The 24,453-nt window shown below is 43.5% G+C and overlaps 1 protein-coding gene across 1 annotated transcript in view; it reads right to left on the minus strand.

The window, feature by feature from the left end:
* The window catches only part of LOC145403091 (putative E3 ubiquitin-protein ligase HERC1), a 597,230-nt gene that overhangs the window by 554,226 nt on the left and 18,551 nt on the right, over positions 1-24,453 (minus strand). The window contains 3 exon segments of the mRNA XM_080274923.1: positions 3,941-4,117; positions 15,613-15,728; positions 19,811-19,839. Of these exon segments, the coding sequence (XP_080131049.1) occupies positions 3,941-4,117; positions 15,613-15,728; positions 19,811-19,839 (322 nt within the window).

The raw sequence follows: 24,453 nt of genomic DNA on the forward strand, positions 1-24,453 counted from the left end.
AAATTGCCGCCTGGCGCCGAACAGCTGTTACACCATGGTCCCTTCACCCCTTCCTTCCTCCTCCCTCCCCCCTCCCCTGTCAAGGTTGCCATTTGGTATTTTTCATTACCAAGTGTGGGCCAATTTGGTAATGAAAAATTCATTTGGTAATGAATCAGAATAATGCATTACCAAATGGATTTTTCACATGTATGAGTATACACAGGATGGAGATGGTGGATTGTTTTCTCTCTCTGATTAATCTGCTACCCTACATAGCGTGAAAATAATCAACATGGTGTTAATTACAAGGAGAGTGATTACATGTATTTCCACTTGTATATATAATTCAATCAATCAATCAATCATTTCCTGTGGCACCCTCGGGGATGCATAGGGCCTCGATGAACTCACACCACTACATCCTATCTTGTGCTAACTCCTCAAGATCTCCCCAACACTCATCTCCAGCTTCCCGTCTCATTGTCCTCACTCACGTCTCTTTTGGCCTTCCTCTACCTCTCCTACCAGGTGCCACCCACCCTGGTGTACCTCGTACTATTCCCTGTCTCCTATACACATGTCCTAGCCACTTCCATCGTGAGAATCTAACATATTCATCGATCGGCTGCACTCCCGTTATTTCTCTAATTCTACTATTTGGTATCCTTTCCCACCACTTAACTCCTAATATTCTTCTAAGTGCTTTATTTTCAAACACCAAGAATTTATTTTCCATAGTCACTGTGCTGTACCAAGACTCATGTCCATAAATTAAGATACTCCTAACCATTACCTTATAAAGTTTGATTTTTGTATGTACAGAGAAATTGTTATTATTCCAAATATTTTTAAGCATTCCCATTGCCTGATTAGCCTTCTTAAACCTTTCCTCGAATTCAAAGTTCAAAGAACCATCCTTGGCTAAATAAGTACCTAAATATTTAAACCTATCAACTTGCTTTACAACCATACCTCCAATTACACATTCCTGCGCATTTTCCATATTCATATTGATTATTTCAGTTTTTCCACAATTAATAACCAAACCCACCTTGCGACCTTCACTCACCAAACAGTCCAACACTCTCTGCATCTCTTCTGGCCCATCACAAATCAAAACTATATCATCTGCATAATCTAAATCCAAAAGTTTCCTGTTCTCTCCCCAAAGTATACCTGCACCGGTTTCTGTTCCAACACGTTTCATAATGTAATCAATGACCAATATAAATAGTAAAGGCGATAGAACACCACCTTGAATTACTCCGGACTTGACTTCAAACGAATCACTCAGACAACCATCAACCATCACTTTACAAAATGTGTCCTCATGCATGTTCATAATGACCCTCACAAACTCCTCTGGTATTCCATAATGTCTCATGATCTTCCCCATAGACTCTCTCGAAACACTATATAATTAGTGAAGAATAAATGCTAGTTTTACAAATTTGGTAATGAAAAGTTACATTTGGTAATGAAAGTTGAGGAGATTGGTAATGTGGCCATTGCGATCTGGCAACTCTGTTACCCCGCCATCATCAACAGTCACAGTCTTGGCAACTCTGTTACCCCGCCATCATCAACAGTCACAGTCTTGGCAACTCTGTTACCCCGCCATCATCAACAGTCACAGTCTTGGCAACTCTGTTACCCCGCCATCATCAACAGTCACAGTCTAACTCCGATCGAGAGCAGATGCTCATAGCAGTGCAAGCCACAGGTGCTTATTTTTTGTGAATAAACAGTGAATAAACTGCAATACCTCGCCACTAGAACAAACAGGAATTTACAGTGTTGTGCAGTGTTAAGAAATTAGATTTTAGAGTGCAGAGGATTAACTGTGGACTGCAAACTGGCAGTTCAAACCAGTCCAGGAGCCAGGGACTTGTAAGTACCCAGAATGTTTAATATTGTATAAACTCACCTCTAAAACCTCATTTTATGGTTCTTTTGCATTTATTTCAGTCTTTTATGTCCCTTATTGGTGTGATTTGGGTCTTAAATAGGTGCAATGCATGTCCAGAGGGAGTTGTATAGGTGTTTCTCTGAGTTAGAGTCCATAAGTACAAGTCCATAAGCTGGGGCCCAATATCCGGACAGGACCACTATCCGGACCTGCCTATGGCTCTATTACGTCAGATATTGGAGGGATTACTGTGTATATATATATATATATATATATATATATATATTTGTGGTAGGTGGGGGCACTCACCATCCACTCACTCGATGTAGTGCTGCTGTCGGGTGTCTGCCCTTTCCTCTCCTCCATCCTTCTTTCCTTCCATCCTTTTCTGTCTTCCTTTACTTCATTCTTTCTTTGTCCTTCTGCCTATGGGTAACTTTACACTTCCTCTTTTGTCTTTCTTTCCTTCATTCTTTCCTCTTCCTTCTGCCTGTGGGTGACTCTACACTGAGTGACAAGCCAAATGGTTTCCTGTACACCAGGAAACCACTTACTATGCTGGGTGGTAACCATATAACCAAATTATGGTGCCTGGTGGTTTAGTAAGTAATTACTGCGCTCCAATCGGTTTGAGCCGGTGAATGTTTATATCCAAGGGATGGTTGGGGTTGATTGCTCATGTAATGCCACCCAGGGATGAGTGAGGCTGGTCACTCTCATCTTAAATGTCGGGACCAACTGCTTAGCCTCGGACTCCTACGCTCCTCATAGGATTGGATGATGAATGGATATATATATATATATATATATATATATATATATATATATATTTATATATATATATATATACTGTATATACCATCCACTCACTCGATGTAGTGCTGCTCTCGGGTGTCTGTCCTCTCCTCTCCACCCTCCTTTCCTTCCTTCCTCTTCTGTTTTTCTTTACTTCATTCTTTCCTTGTCCTTCTGCCTACGGGTGACTTTACACTCCCTCTTTTGTCTTTCTTTCCTTCAATCTTTCCTCTTCTTCTGCCTATGGGTGACTCTACACAAAGTGACAAGCCAAATGGTTTCCTGTACACCAGGAAACTATTTACTACGCTGGGTGGTAACCCTATAACCAAATTATAGCGCCAGGTGGTTTAGTGGGTAATTAAGGTGCTCCAATCGGATTGAGCCAGTGAGGGTTTATATCCAAGGGATGGTTGGGGTTATTACTCATGTAATGCCGCTTGGGAATGAGTTAGGCCGGTCACTCTCATCTTAAATGTCAGAACCAACATGCCTAGCCCCAGGCTCCTACGCTCCTCATGGGGCAAGGTAGGATAGGATGATTGGATGATACATACATACATATATATATATATATATATATATATATATATATATATATATATATATATATATATATATATATATAGATAAAAGTCCATAAATGACCATAAAAAATTTTGGCCTGCATCCCACTTTGTAATTTAATCCCTTTACTCTAATAACATGCAGACAGAACAGTATTTTATTACTTTATACTTGCCCTCCCTAGGTGATCTTACTCAGCTTAGGAGGAATTTTCTAAACTGGAGGGGTTGGATACAGCCTACATTAATCTCTTGAATACAAAAAGTTGTTCCTATGACTGAACACATTTTTCTGGACATAGCATGAATAACATTGTTACAAAATGTCACTGGACTGAAGGGGTATATTTAAAGCAAATGGCCTATTAACTTCATTCTGAGACTTTACCAGTGGGGTCAGTGGACAAGGCAGGTGGAGTGGTATCATCAGGGAAGGCTCTGAGCTAAGACATGTGAGGTCAGTGACTTCTGACAATAATGAAATGCAGTGTAAACAGTCAATGATTTCACATTATAATTAACTACAATGAAGACTTGTTTATCTTGCATACTGGATGACCCCTTGAATTCAATTATATATTTTACTGGTTTACTCTCGCTATCACACGATGATTTTAATTCAATTTAAGAAGGATCTCTAACAGAGCTAAGGTTAATAGATCAGTTAATTTGTATCTATGGATGTTACCTGTGGGGTCTGCAGGTGATGCAGGGGTGGCAGTGTCAGCAAGAAAAGCAGTGAGCTGAGTGAGGCATGCCAGGCCAACACGAGGCAGCTGTGACTCCACTGCCAAACTCAGTGGTGGCAGTGAACCAACAACACTCACAGCCGTACCCAGAACCTCAGCACACAGACGACCTCCACCTGTGCAGGTATTAAACATTAGTGTATCATCATCATCATAATCATCATCACCATCAGCAGCACCAGCAGTAGCAGCATCCTTATCCCTCTTTTTCACTAACATATGGGGTGTGTATCAATGTAAAATGCAGTTATGCTCAGTACTGGCAGCAGGTAGTAGCAACAATTATCCACTCACTTGACCTACCTCTTCCTTAGGTTACTCTACACTATGTGATGAGCCTAACAGTTTCCTGTAATACAGGAAAGATTACAGGAAACCACTTAAAATGCAAGGTGACCATATAACCAAATAACAGGGTGATATGGAGCTGACTATGGTGCCCCTTTTAACTACACAGACAGACACCAATGTGATGCCCATCCAGAAATCAAACCCCCACACTCTTCCCCATGCCTTGCAGTCCACCAAGAGGAAACATCAGTTCACTGCATGGGATAGTCCTGAGGGCACATTTGTTTGCCTGTGGTTGTTGAGTCAGTTCAGCTTGATATACTGGCATTACTCAACTACTGCTACAGGCAGTCCTCATTTTCAAATCCAATTTGTTCTGAGTGTACTGAGATGGTATGGTCATATGGTGAGAATGGATAACAACTGAGTGGTGAAAAGGGTATATATGAGCAAACTTGAGGGAGGAAGGAGGAGAGGTATGCCAAGAAGGTGGAGGGATATGGTGGATGAGTGTGTGAGGAAGAGAGGTATGGAAGTAGGTGAGGCTAGGGAACTGACAAAACATCGAGCTGGCAGGATGAATGTTGTGAGAAGTGTTTGATCAGGGATATGGCAACCCTTTTTAATGTGACTGCATCCGGACTGACTCTATCCGATACATTTATGTCATGCTACAGAATGTGGCGAATGTTTCTGGGATACCAGATAGAGCCAGGATTCCAGGGGCTTGGACAATGAATGAATGGAAGCATGGCCCATTGGACTGGGAAACTTGGGCTCTTTGAACGCTGCTACTCCCCACCCTGCCCTAGGTTGGGAAAGGAGGTCCGGATGATGATGATGATTACTTGACGAGGTGAACAGTGTGCTGACCTTTTTAGTGTGATACTAACAAGGAGAGTAGACCAGCATACTTTCCAAACACTTCCTCTAACTATCTCATACACTACACCACATGAACTTTACATATCACACAACATACCCCACTACATCACAGAGGCTGACGCCAGCAAGGCTATGCGGCCAGAAGCAGACCTTTTGAGGGGAGGCGTGACAAGGGCTCTGCCATCATAGATTGTGGGGCCGGGGTGAGACAGTACTTGAATCTGTGCCAGAGGGCACAGGGCACTGTGGTTCCAAGGCTGCTGCTGCTTCCACCCAACAGAGAGGGGCCTGAAACTGGGAGTAGCACCCCAGGAGGCTGCCTTATGAATGGGTGTACAATGGCAGGGCAGTTACAGTCCCAAGGCGGTTTGGAGGGTGTCCCTGTAGCTGTCCTGGCAGGATGCCCTGAGGCCTCTACCATAGCCACTGGTCAAGGCTGATGGGCTAGGGGTCCCAGATCCACTGACTGGACCTGGGACTTTGCAGTGGGTGGGCCTACAGCATGTCTCTCCCCTTCTGATTTTACTGATTATGACCAAGCTAAAGAATGTAATTCAAAACAAGTCTGAGGACATCAAATCACCCAGAGGGATCAGAGTGGCTTTGTGGAATGTAGGAAGTTTGAGGGGTAGAGCAGGGAAAGTGGTTGAGGTAATGAGTCGGAGGTGGGTGGATGTGAGATGTGTAGCCTACAAGAAGTCCGGTACAGGATGGATCAGCCAGAAATATTGCTGGGAGGGATTGTTGCTATTAAGTTGTTTTGGCAGGGTAGGACAGATGGATATGGGGGTGTGGGTGTGTTGGTTAGGAAGAAACTGGTGGAATATGTCATGAATGTTATGAGACTAAGTGAGAGGATAATAGTGGTGAAAATTATGTTTGGTGGGAAAGTGGTTGCATTTATATCGGCATATGTGCCACAGGCAGGCTTAGATGAAGTAGAGAAGGATAGATTTTGGGATGACTTAATACATGTGGTAAGTGGCATGGGGATGATGAGATTGTAGTATTCGGCGGGGATTTAACCCATTAACTGCTCATGGCGGTTTTTTGGAGGTGTCCGTGGTGCACAGACATAGAGGTTAAAATGAAATTTCCCAAAGGCCAAATTTTGTCTTAGGAATTGAGAGAACACATGCCAAAGTATATGGTAACGAAATATTAGCTCAATATTTACCTTGGTAAAGCCATGGATGAACATCGAAGTGTCTGATTCCCTATTGGAATGTATGGTTTTCGTTTTCTTTTACAGTTTCGGTTTTGAAGGCTCAAACATGCTTGCATGGGCTGGCCTTGGTCACCATGGCACTATATTTGAAATTCACGGGTGCAGCCAGGGCTGTATTGAGCAGTCGCACTAAGAACAGCCCATGCTGTATAGAGCAGTTAATGGGTTAAATGGTCATGTAGGTAAGGCAGCTCAAGGATATGAAGGAGTACATGAGGGATGTGAATATGGTACAAGAAATGAGGAGGGGGAAAGGATACTCAAGTTTGGGGAGGCAATAAACATGATTGTGTGCAACACACATTTTAAGAAAAGAAAGAATAGGTTGACTGCGTATGAGTCTGTGGGAAACAGCAGCCAGATAGACTATTTCCTGGTCAAAATGGCTGGTAGGAGGTTAGTGAGGGATGTTAAAGTTATGGGGAGTGAGGAGTGAAAGCAACAGCACATATTATTGATATGTGACATGGTGCTTATGGAATGGGTGAAGAAAAAGAGGACCTTTGCACCCAGGAGGAAAATATGGAAGCTGAAAAACCAAGCAGTAAGGGATGCCTGCTATAGCGAGATGCGGAGAATGATGGCTGAACAAGGAGATGTTGATAACAGTGTTCATGAACAGTACAGAGCCCTCAAGAGCAACCTCTTGAGAGTTTCTGATTCAGTATGTGGATGGACAAGAGGCCCACAAAGACATAACGTAACTTGGTGGTGGGATGAGGGTGTAGAACTGCAGTCAAGGAGGAAAGAAGGATTTTCTGGGAATGGAAGAAGGGTGGTAACGAGGAGGAATACCTGGCTGTTAAGAGTAGGGCTAGAAAAGAGGTTTACAGGGCAAAATATGAGTCACAGAGACTTTTACCTGATAACCTAAATCATGTGGAAAGGAAGAACATGATATTTAAGATGGCATATCAGATGAAGAAGGAGAAAAGCAATATCATAGGTGAGCACTGTGTGAAGAATGATGAAGGAAAGGTAGTGGTGACTAGTGGGGATATTAAAGACACATGGAGACAGCATTACAGCCGGTTGTTGAATAAGGAGTTTGACTAAGACAGGGAAGGTTTGGAGCCAGCAGATCCAGTGTTTGGCCCATGGCCTTTGATTGATGCTGCTATTGTGAGCAGGACAATAGGCAGGATGCAGGTGGGGTAGGCAGCAGGTGTGTCTGGGCTGACTCCTGATATGTTGAAAGCCTCAGGGGATATAGGAATGAGGTTAGTCACTGACCTGATAAACACAATTATATATGACTGTTAAAAGACGATGAGAAAAAGGCAGAGCATAAGAGAGAAGTGGAGGAACGATTGGGCAAACATGAATTGGAGCAGATGGGGGACCTGGAAGGTGTGTGCAGGATATTCACAGAAGAAATATGTGCAGCTTGTGATGTGGTGTGTGGGCTGAAGAGAAGACAGAGGGGTGTGCAAGGAACAGCATGGCGGAATGAAGAGGTGAGACAGGCTGTGGCACAAAAGAAGAAAGCATACAATGAATGGATGAGAAATAGGGGCGTGGAAGAAGTTGAGAAGCGGAAGAGAGAGTTATATGTAGAAAGAAAGAGAGAGGTGAAAAGGATAGTAAGAGAGAGTAAGAAGAGAGCGGATGAGGAATCTGGAAGGAATTTGAGTGTAAAGTGGAGGGACTGTAAGAAAATGTTCTGGAAAGAGGTGGAAAGAGGTGAAAAGAGTAAGACAGGGTGGAAGTGAAGTTAGCAAGGGAGTGAAAGATAAAAATGGTAGATTACTAGTGGAGAAGGGAAAAAGTGTGAGGAGATGGAGAGAACACTTTAAGGAATTGTTGAACATAGAGGATGGAAGTAATGCGAGTATAACCGGATGGGGAATGGCTGGGAAAAGGAGGGAGGTGAGAAGACAGGAAGAAATCAGTAGGATAGAAGTTGTGGAAGCAATGAAGAAAGATAAATTGGGGAAAGCCCCAGGAATTGATGGAGTGTGTGGTGAAATGCTGAAGCATGGGGGAGAGATAGTAGTAGAATGGATGTGGAAAATGTGCAGATTGGCCTGGGAGGAAGGTAGAGTCCCAGAGGATTGGAAGTCAGGTATAATTATTCCCTTGTACAAAGGAAAAGGGGAAAAAAGAAGTGTGTGGTAATCATAGGGGCATTTGTCTTCTTAGTATAATAGGAAAATTGTATGGTAGGATACTTATTGACAAAGTTAGAGAAAGAACAGAGGAATTAGTTGGAGAAGAACAGGGAGGCTTTAGGAAGGGAAGAGGTTGTGTAGATCAGATTCATTCTTAGATCTTTAGTGGAAAAGTTTCTAGAGAAGGGAAAGAAGTTGTATGCGACTTTCATGGATTTGGAGAAAGCATATGACAGGGTGGATAGACAAGGATTGTGGAAAGTATTGAGAATATATGGAGTAGATGGGAAGTTGTTGAATGCTGTGAAGAGTATGTATGATGGTGCGAGAGCTGCAGTGCGTGTGGATGGTGAACTGAGTGAATTTTTCTCTTTGAAGGTTGGGTTGAAACAGGGGTGTGTCATGTCTCCATGGTTGTTCAATCTGTACATGGATGGGGTAATAAAAGAGGTACAAGGTAGGGTAGTGGATGCTGGAGTGGCCCTGGTGAGAGAGGGTAGTGTTTGGAAACTCCCTGTACTGTTGTTTGCAGATGATACTGTGTTGTTAAGATGAAGAAGAGCTGCAAGGCTTGGTGGATGAGTTTGGGAGAGTGTGTAAGAAACGGAATCTAAAGGTGAATGTAGGGAAGAGTAAAGTGATGGTCTTTGAGAGAGGTGAAGTCAGTGAATGTACAGCGTGGTTGGATGGTGAAGAAATGGAAAATGTGAGTACGTTTAAGTACTTGGGTAGTGTGATGGGTAAGGATGGAGGTTTGGAGGGTGAAGTGCTTGAAAGGGTACAGCAGGGAAGAAAGGTTGCTGGTTCCTTGAAAGCAGTGATAAGAATCAGGGAAGTGAAAAAGTTACTACATGACAGTATTGTGATACCAACTCTAACGTATGGAAGTGAAGCTTGGACGTTGCTGGAAGGACACAAGTCAAGAGTGAGAGCAGTGGAAATGAGTTATTTAAGAGGAGCCTGTGGAGTCACATGGAGAGACAGGCTGACAAATGAGGATATAAAGGAGCGTTATGGTGTGGATGTGGATGTGATAGGAAGCGTTAGGAGGAATACACTGAGGTGGTTTGGCCATGTGGAGAGGATGGAGGGTGAAAGACTGACGAGGAGAGTGTATGTGAGTGAGGTGGAAGGGGGAAGAAGGAGGGGGAGGCTGAGGAAAAGATGGAGGGATAGGATGGAGAGGTATATGAGAGATGTGGGTGTGAGTTGGGAGCGGGGCAGTGAAATGGAGGGGGACAGGGCAACATGGAGGCAATTTGTTTGTGGCCACCCTGAACGGGATTGAGGCGTCTGGCAATAGATAGATAGATAGATAGATAGATATATGACTGTGTTGTCCCAGATGACTGGCTGAAGTATAACTGTAAATGTGTACAAGGGGAAGGATGATGCCCTGGAAAAAGGAAACTGTAGAGGCATAAAGCTATTAGACCAGATAATGAAGGTAATGGAGAGAGTTCTAGAAGGTATGATTTGAGAAAGAGTGAATACTGATGAGGTGCAGTTTGGGTTTATGTCAGGCAAAGGGACCACTGATTCCATATTCATTGTTCGACAGCGTCAGGAAAATATATATACAGGAAATAAAAGGGGACTGTACTTTGTTTCTGTTGATTTGGAGAAGGCCTTTGAGAGAGTCCCTAGAGGGATGGTGAGGTGGGCAATGAGAAAGCTTGGGATTGAGGAGTGGATGGTTAGGGTTATTATGGCCATGTACATGGGTGCTCATACCCAGGTAAGGGTGAATGGAGATTTAACTAATGAGTTTTCCATCAATGTTGGTGTGCATAAGAAGTCAGTCTTCAGCCCCTTGTTGTTTACCATGGCTCTTGAAGCCCTCTCATGTGACTTCAGAAATGGGCGCCCGTGGCAGATGTTGTATGATGATGATTTGGTAATGGTTGCAGAGAATGAATGGGAGGCAGAGGAAAGATCTGCAAGTGGAGAGACAGTATGGGGCACAAGGGCTTAAGAGTAAATGCAGATAAAACAAAATTCATGGTATCTAGGGCAGGGGGTGGTACTGTCAAAGACGAGGGGGAGTGGCCATGTGCAATTTGTCACAAGGGCATGGGAAGCAATTCCATCTTGTGCAGAATTTGTGATAAGCAGGTGCATAAGAGATGTAGTGGTATTAGAGGCAAACTGTGAGAAGATGCTGATTTCATGTATGCAGTGTGTCTAATGGGGGAACATGTGGATACTGCCAGGTGTGAAAGGACTGAACTTGCTGGTAAGTCTCTTCAGTGCGTGAAAGAATTTTATAATCTGGGAGACATGTTATGTGCTGGAGGTGGGGCTGAAGCCAGCTCTGTGGTGAGAGTGAGGAGTGATTGGCAAAAGTTCAGGCAGCTGTTGCCTCTCCTGACAGTAAGAGGGCTTTCCCTCCATGCTAAGGGATCTTTGTATGTGGCATATGTTACCAGTGTAATGCTGTATGGCAGTAAGACTGGGCAGTAAAGGAAGAGGATATTAGCAGGCTCAAACATACAGAAATGGCAATGATTAGATGGATATGCAGTGAGTCCTTGAGCGCAAGGCCTGGGGAGACTAGGTTTCTGATGGAAGAGTTGAGAAGTAGGATGGTACTGGAGTGTACTGGTGTCATGATGAGGAAAGGAAGATTGAGATGGTTTGGGCATGTGGAGATGATGGGGGATGATAATTGGGTGCAGACAGTCTATCTATCTATTCTACCTATTGCCAGACACCTCAATCCCGTACGGGGTGGCCAAAAACAAATCGCCTCCATGTCGCCCTGTCCCCCGCCATTTCACTGCCCTGTTCCCAACTCACACCCCCCTCTCTCATATACCTCTCCACTCCATCCCTCCATTTCATCCTCAGCCTCCCCCTCCCTCTCCCAACCTCCATCTCACTCACATACACTCTCCTCGTCAGTCTCTATCCTTCCATCCTCTCCACATGGCCAAACCACCTCAGTGCGTTCCTCCTAATGCTTCCTATCACATCCACATCCACACCACAATGCTCCTTTATATCCTCATTTGTCAGTCTGTCTCTCCATGTGACTCCACAGGCTCCTCTTAAATAACTCATTTCCACTGCTCTCACTCTTGACTTGTGTCCTTCCAACAACGTCCAAGCTTCACTTCCATACGTTAGAGTTGGTATCACAATACTGTCATGTAGTAACTTTTTCACTTCCCTGATTCTTATCACTGCTTTCAAGGAACCAGCAACCTTTCTTCCCTGCTGTACCCTTTCAAGCACTTCACCCTCCAAACCTCCATCCTTACTCATCACACTACCCAAGTACTTAAACGTACTCACATTTTCCATTTCCTCACCATCCAACCTCATTGTACATTCACTGACTTCACCTCTCTCAAAGACCATCACTTTATTCTTCCCTACATTCACCCTTAGATTCCATTTCTTACACACTCTCCCAAACTCATCCACCAAGCCTTGCAGCTCATCTGCAAACAACAGTACAGGGAGTTTCCAAACACTACCCTCACTCACTAGGGCCACTCCAACATCCACTGCTCTACCTTGTAACTCTTTTATTACCCCATCCATGTACAGATTGAACAACCATGGAGACATGACACATCCCTGTTTCAACCCAACCTTCAAAGAGAAAAATTCACTCAGTTCACCATCCACACGCACTGCTGCCTTAACACCATCATATATACTCTTGCAGCATTCAACAACTTCCCATCTACTCCATATATTCTTAATACTTTCCACAATCCTTGTCTATCCACCCTGTCATATGCTTTCTCCAAATCCATGAAAGCCGCACACAATTTCTTTCCCTTCTCTAGAAACTTTTCCACTAAAGATCTAAGAATGAATATCTGATCTACACAACCTCTTCCCTTCCTAAAGCCTCCCTGTTCTTCTCCAATTAATTCCTCTGTTCTTTCTCTAACTCTGTCAATAAGTATCCTACCATACACTTTTCCTATTACACTAAGAAGAAAAATGCCCCTATGATTACCACACACTTCGTTTTCCCCTTTTCCTTTGTACAAGGGAATAATTATACCTGACTTCCAATCCTCTGGAACTCTACCTTCCTCCCAGGCCAACCTGCACATCTTCCACATCCATTCTACTGCTATCTCTCCCCCATGCTTCTGCATTTCACCACACACTCCATCAATTCCTGGGGCTTTCCCGAATATGACTTCCTTCATTGCTTCCACAACTTCTATCCTACTGATTTCTTCCTGTCTTCTCACCTCCCTTCTTCTCCCAGCCATTCCCCATCCAGTTATACTTGCACTACTTCCATACTCTATGTTTAACAATTCCTTAAAGTGTTCTCTCCATCTGCTCACTTTTTCTCCCTTCTCCACTAGTTATCTACCATTTTTATCTTTCACTCCCCTGCTAACTTCACTTCCACCCTGTCATACTCTCTTCATCTCCTTCCAGAATATTTTCTTACAGTCCCTCCACTTTACACTCAAATTCCTTCCAAATTCCTCATCCGCTCTCTTCTTACTAATCTTTTCACCTCTCTCTTCCTATCTACATATAACACTCTCTTCCACCTCTCAACCACTTCCACGCCCCTATTTCTCATCCATTCACTGTATGCTTTCTTCTTTTGTGCCACAGCCTGTCTCACCTCTTCATTCCACCACGATGTTCCTTGCACCCCCCTCCGTCTTCTCTTCACCCCACACACCACATCACAAGCTGCACATATTTCTTCTGTGAATATCCTGTACATACATTCCACGTCCCCCATCTGCTCCAATTCATATTTACCCAATAGTTCCTCCACTTCTCTCTTATATTCTGCCTTTTTCTCATCCTCTTGTAACCTTTTCACTCTCCTTGCAACTACTCCTTCCTCTCGTCTTTCCTTTCTTCTATTCCTCCATCTTACTTGGATCTTGATTCTGGCCACCACCAAGTAGTGGTCAGAAAGTCCACTCTCCCAACCTCTATAAGCTCTTGCATCCATTACACATCTTTGCATCCTTTCATCCACACACACATAATCAATCATTGCCTTCCTTTCATTCAGTTCACCACCCACCCTTCTCATCACTCGCTATGTATATCTGTGGATCTTTTTGTGCCTGAAGAGGGTATTGGCTAACACCAACCCCCTCTCGGCACAAATGTCCACTAACGCACTGCCATTCTCATCTATCTCAGCAAGCACACCCCACTCACCAACTATTCCATCCACCTTCATATTCCCAACTTTACCTTTCATATCACTGATCAAAAACACTCTCTCATTCCTTCCAAACTTTTCCATGCACACTTCCACATTTGTCCAGAACTCTTCTCTCACTCTGCTTGCACGATCATGCGTTGGCGCTTACACGCACACAATCACCCACATTTGTATCCGAACTTTCAATCTTACACACACAATCCTTGACCCAACTGATCCATACTCTCTAAGTTCTTCTTCCATCTTTTACTCACAACAATACACACTCCTTCTTTTGCCCTCTCATTCTCACCTACTCCTGCACATATACCCCATCCATACTCCCATTTTCTCACATTCTCTCCTCACCATTTAGTTTCAGTTACTCCACATACATCCACTTTCACACCCTCAAGCACCTGGACAATCTCTCTCTCTTTAACCTCATCATTCGCACCCCTCACATTCCATGTTGCAATCCGTACCACGTCCATTGTCCGGTCCTTGGTCGTCATCTTTGGGTCAGTCTTGGTCCGAGGCTTCTTGTTTGTCTTTTTAGTTAGCTATTTTCTGGGGAGGGGCACTTACCCTCCGCCAACCCTTTTAGTCGCCTCGTACGACAAGCAGGGATACTGGGGGAGTATTCTTGAAAACCCCCCTACCCCCATGGGTATGAAAATAAGAAGTGCTAATGCTGGGGGTAGGGTAGTGAGAGGTAGACTGAAAAAGACCTGGGACGAGGTCACTGAGTGTGACCTCAGGGTTATGGGACTAAACAGGGAAACTGCCAGAGATCAAGCAGCATGGAGAGCCCCCACTGGGTGACCAAAGCCAAAGCATGAAAGCATGTTGGAGCCTTCAAAAATGAAAATGACTAAAAGCAATAAATAACTTAATCCAGACACAGAATAAAAGGGCAAAGAGATGCTTAGCGATGTTTGGACTGAAATGAATACCTGCTGGATGTCTGCTGTGCCACAAATGGAGCCCAAGCAGAACCTCATTATTAAAAATTGTATGTTACCTCACAATTTGCACTTTAATTAATTCCCATCATTTTCATGGGTCTGAAAAAATATCCGTTTTGAGAGAAAGACTAACAATAAAGTGAAGGAGCACTGAGGTGTTGATGTGGTTATGATGGGAAGAGTTATGAGAAATACACTACGATGGTTTCTGTTGATCCACAATGCTATTATTTAACTCCCTCAATTTGACAAAATACCAAATTGTTTCCTATACACCTAGAAACCATTTACTACTCTGGGTGGTAACCACATAACCAAGTTATGGTGCCTAGTGGTTTAGTGGATAATTAAGGTGCTCCAATTGGACTGAGCCTGTGTAGGTTTATATCCAAAGGGGTGATAATGGTTTACTGCTCACGTAATGCCACTCAGGGATGAGTGAGGCTGGTCACTCTCATCTTAAATGTCAGGACCAGCTTGTCTAGTCCCAGACTCCTATGCTCCTTATGGGGCAATATAGGATTGGATGATGGATGGATGGATGGATTTTTTATTTTATTCTTGTAATCTTCACACAATTTTAGTCAACTTAGGGTGAGAAATCAGACTGTGAAGAGGCTGATGAAAACTGTTTCTATGCCCATAATTACAACTAGTTTCTCCTAAGTTAGCATAATTGTTTGGAGGTAGCAAGAATACAATTTTGACTGTTTTTATCTGATGGAAATGAGCCACTCCAAAAAGTTGAATACTATGTCATGGCTACATTAAAATAAAAAATGAGCCTTAGTTATGAAGTAGGAATGAGTCTCCTTGGTTACCAGCAGCAATGATCCACCAATGTGACTACAAACAGCCATTAACTGGTGAAATGGGTTAGGAAATTTCACAAGGCCTAGACAAATCTGCTACAGTGAAACACATCACAGGAAAGGAGAGGTGAAACAAAACAGCAAAGTAATGGAATACTCACTGTTATTATCCCAGCCAAGCCTGAGTATTGAGAAGAGCAGTGAGAGTGCCGTCTGTACCCCCAGCTCCACCAATGCTTCATTGGCCGAAAGTGCTACACTTCCACTACCACCTTCCCTCCCACCACTGCCACTGCCAATGCCACACACCACACCCTGCCATTACAATGCAAAGTATTAATTTACCTTGGGGATGAACCAAAAATTGGTGTTCAGGTACTGATAAAGAATGGGGTGCGTGGAGATGTGAGAACCAGTAAATCAGCTTGCATGGATATGAACAGGAGCAGGTCTGGATGGGCTTAACCCTTCTCAGGTAAACCTATAATTTAATCCTTACTTAGGTAATGTGGGGTCTGTCAGACCCCAATCTTTAAAAAATCGTCAAAAATACTTACAACAACTTTATTGAAACAATCGCTTTTACACAACTTCTGTAGGCCTTTTTCTTCAATTTAGTGCAAAATGTATGGAAATATAAGTGACGAAATATTTTATGGAAAATTAAATGAAAAAACATTGACAAATTTATAACATCTGAAATTAGTGGCTGCCATACCAACACTGATATGTTCCACCAGTGTTCTATCATTGCATGCTGTACAGTAATGGCCAATGTTTCTGTAAGCAGTAAGAGAAGCACGTCATAAAAAAAAAAAAAATTTGTATGGAAGATATATATATGGGAAAATAATCACAGGTTAGGTAAAGTGGGGTCCACTGGACCCCAAAGGCCCTTTATCGCGAAAACAGAGCCAGATCCCGAACTGACCCCATCACCTCCCTAAACTAGTCTACTAGTCAGGAAGGTAGAGGGAAAACCAGATCCCAAGACCTTATAGTAATATACGAATAACACTAAGAAAAATAGCGTGGGGTCCCACAGACCCCACATTACCTGAGGAGGGTTAAGATCAGAAATGCTGAAATACACTTGGCTAAGTTAGGCTTTAACAAAGTGTTAAGGGGACAAATTGTTTGTATATTATATGGAACAAAAAACAAGGAGGGGGAGGGATAAATTTAACACTGGTACTAATACTCTACTGGCAGGTAAAGGAATGATAGGAAAAAAGTACCTAATATTCTGAGTGAATAGCCTGGAAATGACACTGCCAATGCATTGTAATAAAATTCTTATGTAATACACTGTTTAAACAAATACAGTATTTTATGGAAATTCATTACAGTACCAATAATAAAAAAAAAAAAGTACTGGAAAATACATAATCGGAGCACAATAACAAAGAGGCTTCCACTCAATTAGCAGATTACTGAGTTACAGACAAAACCCGATGTACTTCATTTTCTTGCATGATATGATATTTTTGTTGGCTTGCAGTACCCATCTAGCAACACAACTCCTTTCTGTTCAAATGCATGAGCTAACTGATGCCTAGTCCTAACTGACCAACTCTGGAACTGTCTTCCCCATGCAGTGGGTTAACTCAGGAACTGTCTCCCTTTTTACAACTGATTAACCCTGAAACTGTCTTCTTTCTGTATATTCCTCTGCCTACAACCTCCATTAACCCCTTAACCATGACATTCCTTCTGAAACAGCCTATCGACAGACTGAAGCGTTCCTTTTAAAATCCACAATTCTGTTTCAAAAGTTGCACCCTGTATTCTGCCCCATGAACTTGTGTACTCATCCACTCATGATTATGGTTGCTAGTTCTCATTTTAGCTGCCTGCTGACTGCATCACTCACACAAATTAGGCATATTCTGTGCCATGTCCGCATGAACACTAGCAGGCATGAACAAGTATGAAGGAAAGTGACAACATGGTGCCCAGAGTGTCAGGTTGGCTTATGTCTGGGAAACCACTACCATGACTTTCACACCCGTCAGCTTCTAGAAAAGTGATTCATGAAATGTAAGTAAGCAAAAGAAACTAATTGTAAGAGAAAGTGAATAAAATATTTGTAAAATGAAAGTGTCTGGTGTATGCTACATAAATATATTTTGTTGAGTTTAGCATTATTTACAATTACTGACTACTTTTTCATTTGTTTTCGTTTTCATTTTTAAAGGCTCCAACATGCTTGCATGTGTCGGCCTTGGTCACCTAATGGCGGCTCTCCATGCTGCACGATCCACTGCAGCCTCCCTGTTCAGTCCCTTAACCCTGAGGTCACACTTAATGACCTCATCCCATGTCTTTCTCGGTCTACACCTCATAACCCCACCCCCAATATTAACACTTCTCACCATCCTCACCCAATTATCATCCCCCATCCTCTCCACATGTCCAGATCATCTCAATCTACCTCTCCTCATCACAACACCAATACACTCCAGTCCCATCCTACCTCTCAACTCTTCCATCGCTAACCCAGCCCCTCCAGGTCTTGGACGCAGGGATGCATTGCACATCCACCTAATCATTGTCATTTCTGTACGTCTGAGCCGGCGAATATCTTCCTCCTTCACTCCCCAGGGCTCACTACCATACAGCATTACACTCCTAACACATGCTGCATACAAAGACCCCTTAGCATGTAGGGAGAGTCCTCTCAATGTCAGGAGAGGCAAGAGCTCCCTGAACTTCTTCCAACCACTTCTCACCCTAGCCACAGAGCTAGCTCCAGCCCCATCTCCAGCACACAACATGTCTCCCAAATAACAAAACTCTTCCACACACTCAAGAGATTCACCAGCAAGTTCAATCCTTTCACGTCTGACAATCTCCACCTGCTCACCCTGACACGCCGTACACATAAAATCAGCATTATCTCGCAGTCTACCTCTGATACCACTACATCTCTTATGCACCCATTTATCACAAACACCGCACAGGATGGAATTACTTCCCACACCCTTGTGGCAAACTGCACATGGCCACTCTCCTTCGTCTTTGACAGTATCGCCACCAACCCTAGATATCATCACTTTTGTTTTATCTGCATTTACCCTTAAGCCCTTGTGCCCCATACCATCTCTCCACTTCCTAAACCTTAACTCCACCTCCCTTTCGTTCTCTGCAATCAACACCAAATCATCAGCATACAACAACTCCCACAGGAGTCAGTTTCTAAAGTCACGTGAAAGGGCTTCAAGTACCATGATAAACAACATGGGACTCAAGACTGATCCCTGATGCACACCAACATTCACGGAAAACTCATCACTCAAATCTCCATTCACTCTTACCTGGGTGTGAGCACCCACATACATAGCCATAACCACTCTAACCAGCCACTCCTCCAAGCCAAGCTTTCTCATTGCCCACTTCAACACCTCTCTAGGGACTCTGTCAAAGGCCTGTTCCAAATCAACAAAAACAAAATAAAGATCCCTTCTCCTACCAATATATTTTTCCTGAAGCTGTTGAACAATGAATATAGCATCAGTGGTCCCCCTACCTGGCATAAACCCAAACTGCATCTCATCAATATTCACTCTTTCTCTAATCATACCTTCTAAAACTCTCTCCATTACCTTCATTATCTGATCTAAAAGCTTTATACCTCTATAATTTCCTCTTTCCAGGGCATCACCCTTCCCTTTATACACATTTACAATTACACTCTTCAGCCAATCATCTGGGACAACACACTCATAAATAATCCTATTTATCAGGTCAGTGACTAACCTCACCCCTATATCGCCTGAGGCCTTCAACATTTCGGCAGTCAACCCAGACACACCTGCTGCCTTCCCCACCTTCATCCTGCCTATTGCCTCACTCACAGTAGCAGCATTAATGAAAGGCCAAGGGCCAGACACTGGATCTGCTGGCTCCAAACCTTCCCTGTCCCAGTCAAACTCCTCATTCAACAACCGGTTATAATGCTCTCTCCATGTATCTTTAATATCCTCACTGTTTACCACTACCCTTCCTTCATCATTCTTCACACATTGCTCACCTATAATATCCCGATTATCCCTCTTCACCTGACCTGCAACCCTAAATATCATATTTTTCCTTTCCCCATGATTTAGGTAATCAAATAATAGTCTCTGTGACTCAGACTTTGCCCTGTATACCTCTCTTCTAGCCCTCCGCTTGGCAACCAAATATTCCTCTTCGCTACCACCCTTCTTCCATTCCCTGAAAAGCCTTCTTTTCTCCTTAACTGCAGCTTCTACACCCTCATCCCACCACCAAGTTACTTTATGTCTTGGTGGTCCTCTTGTCCAACCGCATGTTACATCAGTAACTCTCAAGAAATTGTTCTTGAGGGCTCTGTACTGTTCACTAACGCCTCTGTCTATGGCTCCCTGTTCAGCCACCACTCTCCTCAACTTGCTATAGAAGGCATCCCTTACTACAGTAATCCCGCATTTTTTGCGGATTTTTTGTCTACGGTTTTGCCCTCTCGCGGATTTTCTTAGCATTAATAAGTTCAACAAAAATATCCTTGAATATACAGAAAACAAAAAATTTGAAATTCCTGCAGCTTCCAATTGTAGCGCGGTAAACTCACGCCACCCTCTGTCCCTTTCCCGCAGCCCCTCCGCCAGTGTTACCATATCTAGCATAATTTTATTCTTTTAGCATAATTTTGATCAAATTTTCGAGTCTGGAATATTTTTTTGCATATTAGAAGTTTTAGAATCATTCTAGCATAATTTAGAATGGAATGGAATATTTTTGGAATAATTTTATAAAAGCTACAAATCAGAGAGAGAGAGAGAGAGAGAGAGACAGAGAGAGAGAGAGGAATAAGGTAAGATGTTTTAATAGTTGGTTACTTTCAGTTTGGGCTTGGTTGGGTTGGATTAGGTTTGGTTAGGTTAGGTTAGGTTGGATTAGGTTTTAGGTTCGGTTCGGTTCGGTTTGGTTTGGTTCGGTTAGGTTAGGATAAGTTTGAGCTTTGTATTTTACCCATGAAACCTAGGTTTTTCCGATGGATTTTGGTATGATTCATTCGATTTTCAGCTTCATTTCAGTCGGAAATGACCATTTTCTGTGTTTCCCCCCCCTCCCTATAAACCCCGATTCCCCAAAGATCCCCCATTATTGCAGGGGGATGGGGGGGGTCATATCTCAAAATCTGGTTATTTCCGACGGAAATGATGCACAAAATCGAATGAATCACATCAAAATCCATCAGAAAAACGTAAGTTTCGTGGGAAAAAGCAGTATGGGCAGAAATCCGATATTTATCCTCTTACTGTATGTAGGTTCATTTTAATATTTTCAAAGTAAACAATACATAATTAATATGTTGCATGAATATGTATAGAATTTTATCATTTAGCTTCAAGTTAGCATAATTCATTTTTTACTTGGAACAAATTTGCTCAATCTAGCATAATTTTTTCATTGCCCTAGCATAATTTCGTTGTTTGGATATGGCAACACTGCTCCCTGCCCCGCATTCCTCAGTCCACGCCTGACTGCCTTACGTGTCTGGTGTACTTGTAACCGCACTATGATACGAGCCTCTTGCCTCCCACTTGCTTTCCACATGGCCCCAGGATGTAAGCCAGCCTCACCAAAGGCTAATAATACAATTAGTAAGAACTCCAAAGTGACAAAACGATCAAGAAAAGTTATGACCTTAGCAGAGAAAATTGTGTTACTGGACAAGCTAAGAAACGACAGTGCAAGTGTTTGCTATCACCAGTTAATGCATCTTTTTGTACTGTTTTGTGAATAAATGTGTAGATAATTGTGTATTACAATACGGTGTTTACGTTTTTCCTTCATAATGGAGTATGTGCTTTCAATCTTGTAAGAAGGTATTTTGGGATGAGTATGGAGGTTTCGGGACAATTCGCAGTCACAACAAACACAAGACAATTCGCCTTCATTAATGAAGACAGCTATGGGTGACGCTAGAATATAATTCAAAGGCGACTACAGCGAGGAAGAAACAAGTTAATTATTGACTAAAGGTGCAACTAATACATAATATCCAGAACCTACGCTACTGAACATAGACTTTGCTGGATCCCCCTGAAATATAGTTATTAAAGTATTGATTAATTAATAATAAGTATATTTATAAAAGTATTCATTAGTATGTTTATAGAATGGCGGGGAATCGTCCAGGGTGCGAATTGTTCTGAAGGGGAATCGTCCATGTTTTGACGGGGAATTGTCTGACGGCGAATTGTCTCACAATCAGTATGGACATGGACTGTGTGATGGGCAGCATGGTGGACACAAGTGCAAGATTCAATTGTTAATAGAGTATTCGCGGAATTGACTTTTCGCGGGGGTTACAAGAACGTAACTACAGCGAAATATGCGGGATTACTGTACTTGGTTTTTCAGCTTCCATATTTTCCTCCTAGGTACATAAGTCCTCTTTTTCATCACTTGTTCTTTAACCCCTTAACCGCGGGGCGTCACTTTCGTGACGCTCGGGTGCAATGGATCATGCCACAGGGCATCACTTTTGTGATTCTGTGTTATTTTGAATTATCCCGGGCTTTCAAGTGGTGGCTTGTATCATCTATCAGTACTGCCAATGTCCAACACTAGTCAGCACTCCAAATCTCATCTGTACTCCCATCCATTGTTGACATTTTAGCGATTTTCCCCCCTTCCTGACTCCCCTCCCTACCTCCCCTCCATTACCCTGTCCTTTCACCTCCCCGGCCGCGCTGCGCTAAGCAAATCTCCCCCGGATTTTTCCACAGATTTCATCCATTGAAATAAGCCCTATGCCCTATACTTATACAAAATAATATATACCAAAAAAAAATACGGTAAGTGATAGTGGTATACACCAGGAATTGGCTAATTATCACCTGACAACACCTCACATGCATTCATTCGCTACATTACCACGGTAATTTCCCCTTTGAATTATGCCTTGTAATCTATTTCTGTAATAAAAATATATATCAGAAAGGAAGGGAGAAGCCTAAGTGACATTTACATTCACCTGGAACTACCTATTTCTTTATGTATTGCCGAGATTTTCTACCAATAATTTATTAGCATGTATGTTGGCATCCCTACGTGTCAAGTGGGGTTGGTGGAGGATTAGTGCCCCTCCCTGTAAAACAATTAACTCTAAGCCTTTGGCCACCCCGTTCGGGATACATGGCGTCTGGCAATGAATGAATGATGAAAAAGTTGGCAGCTGTCATCTTCATTGTCACTGTCAACCCTTGCCTTCTCAGATAAGCCACGGCATTTAGTTCCTTGTCCTCCGCTGTGGTCAAAACATGTCGCATTCGCGCCCCGCCATTTCTGCCGCTTCTGCGCCCATTGCAAAGGCCCCGTGACCTCTACACCCAGAAAAACTCGTGAGGGAAGCAGGAAAGGACTAAGAGACTCTGCAGTGGAACGTGAACTAGTGGAATTGTCAATGGTGATGATCGATAGTGATTTTGACCCTACGGGGGATTCGTGTGATGAGCCGGGTGAGGAAATCGTGCCAGAAAGTACTAGTACGAGTGCTTCAGTGTCCAAAGTTATCCCTAGCTCCAAGGGAAAGGAGCCGTTAGTGCAGCAAGGGAAGGAATTTGGGAAGGGAGTGAAAGGCGGCGTGTTAGCCCCGGAACAATGGCCCCGCATGACCCAGCCCGCCATGAGTCCCGAGTTGATTCACCTCCCCGTTCCCCAAGCCCCACTTTACTCATTTCTTCCTCTTCTTCTGCTGAATTATCTCCGGAGTCTTCGTCGTCGGAGTCACCACCAGCATCAACAGTGAAGGAAGGCCGTAGAGGAAGAGGTAAATCCCTGACCCGTAAAAGTAGAGTTGCTACTAGAGTAAGGGCTGCTAGTGCTGTACGGCAACCCAGGGTCAGTGCGAGTGACCTTGAACGTGGTAAATCTCCCTCACAGCCACCCTCCACCCTCACCCACCCTACACCGCCACGACAGGGAATCCTGGACACCTTTGCGTGGACGGAAGGGTCCGATTTTGTCCCAGAACATTTAGATTTTGACGAGAGTTCCTCAGGAGTACAGCCTGCCTTCACTCTTGACGATGATGCTGAGTGTGTGGACTTCCTTTTGGCCTTCCTAGATGACGAAGTCATGCAGCACATATGTGATGAGACCAACAGGTATGAATCACAACGTGCTGCAAGTGGTACAAGTGCAGCCAAGATGCAACAGTGGTCCATGCTGGGAGTGAAGGAGCTGTATGTGTTCTTCGTCCTCATGCTTCTCATGCCACACTCAAAGAAGCATGAGTTGGAAGAATACTGGTCCACGGACCCCTTACTACCCTCACCCACCTTCAATAAGTACATGGCCAGAGATCGCTTCCGGAACATCATGGGAAACCTGCACTTTGCCGACAACGATGTACCTTCCCAAACCGACCCACTCTGGAAGATCCGGGAGATTCTGAGCAGAATGAAGGATAAGTTTATGTCATTCTTCCACCCCTTTCAGAAGGTTGTCATTGACTAATCCTTGGTTTTGTTCAGAGGATGTCTTCGGTTTGTGCAGTACATTCCAAGCAAACGCCATCGCTTTGGAATCCAAGTTCTTTGTATTGTGCGACTGTAAGACGGGGTACATCCTTGACTTCGTCATTTATTCAGCCAGCACTGTCGATCTGGATAAAACACACCCCCTTGGCTTCTCAGGCTGTGTAGTGAAAGTGCTCCTTGAAAAGTATTTTGGTGGGAATCATGTGCTGTATACAGACACCTATTATACAGCACCGAAACTTGCCAAATACCTTTCAGAGCACGGCACTGGCTCCTGCGGCACTGTCAAGAGTAATCGTGCCCACTTCCCTAAATTCCCAGGGGCAGGAACCTCGCAGCGAGGAGACGTGCCCCTACGCAAGTCTGAGAAGATGCTGGCAATACGGTGGCATGACAAGAGGGTCGTGCACATGCTCACCACCGTACATAAGGGGGAAATGACAGACAGTGGGAAGGTCGACTGTAGGACAGGCGAACCTGTGATGA

This window comes from Coenobita brevimanus, chromosome 60, assembly GCF_032717465.1.
Source record: "Coenobita brevimanus isolate Jiangsu-jjx chromosome 60, ASM3271746v2, whole genome shotgun sequence".
Classification (NCBI taxonomy): Eukaryota; Metazoa; Arthropoda; class Malacostraca; order Decapoda; family Coenobitidae; genus Coenobita; species Coenobita brevimanus.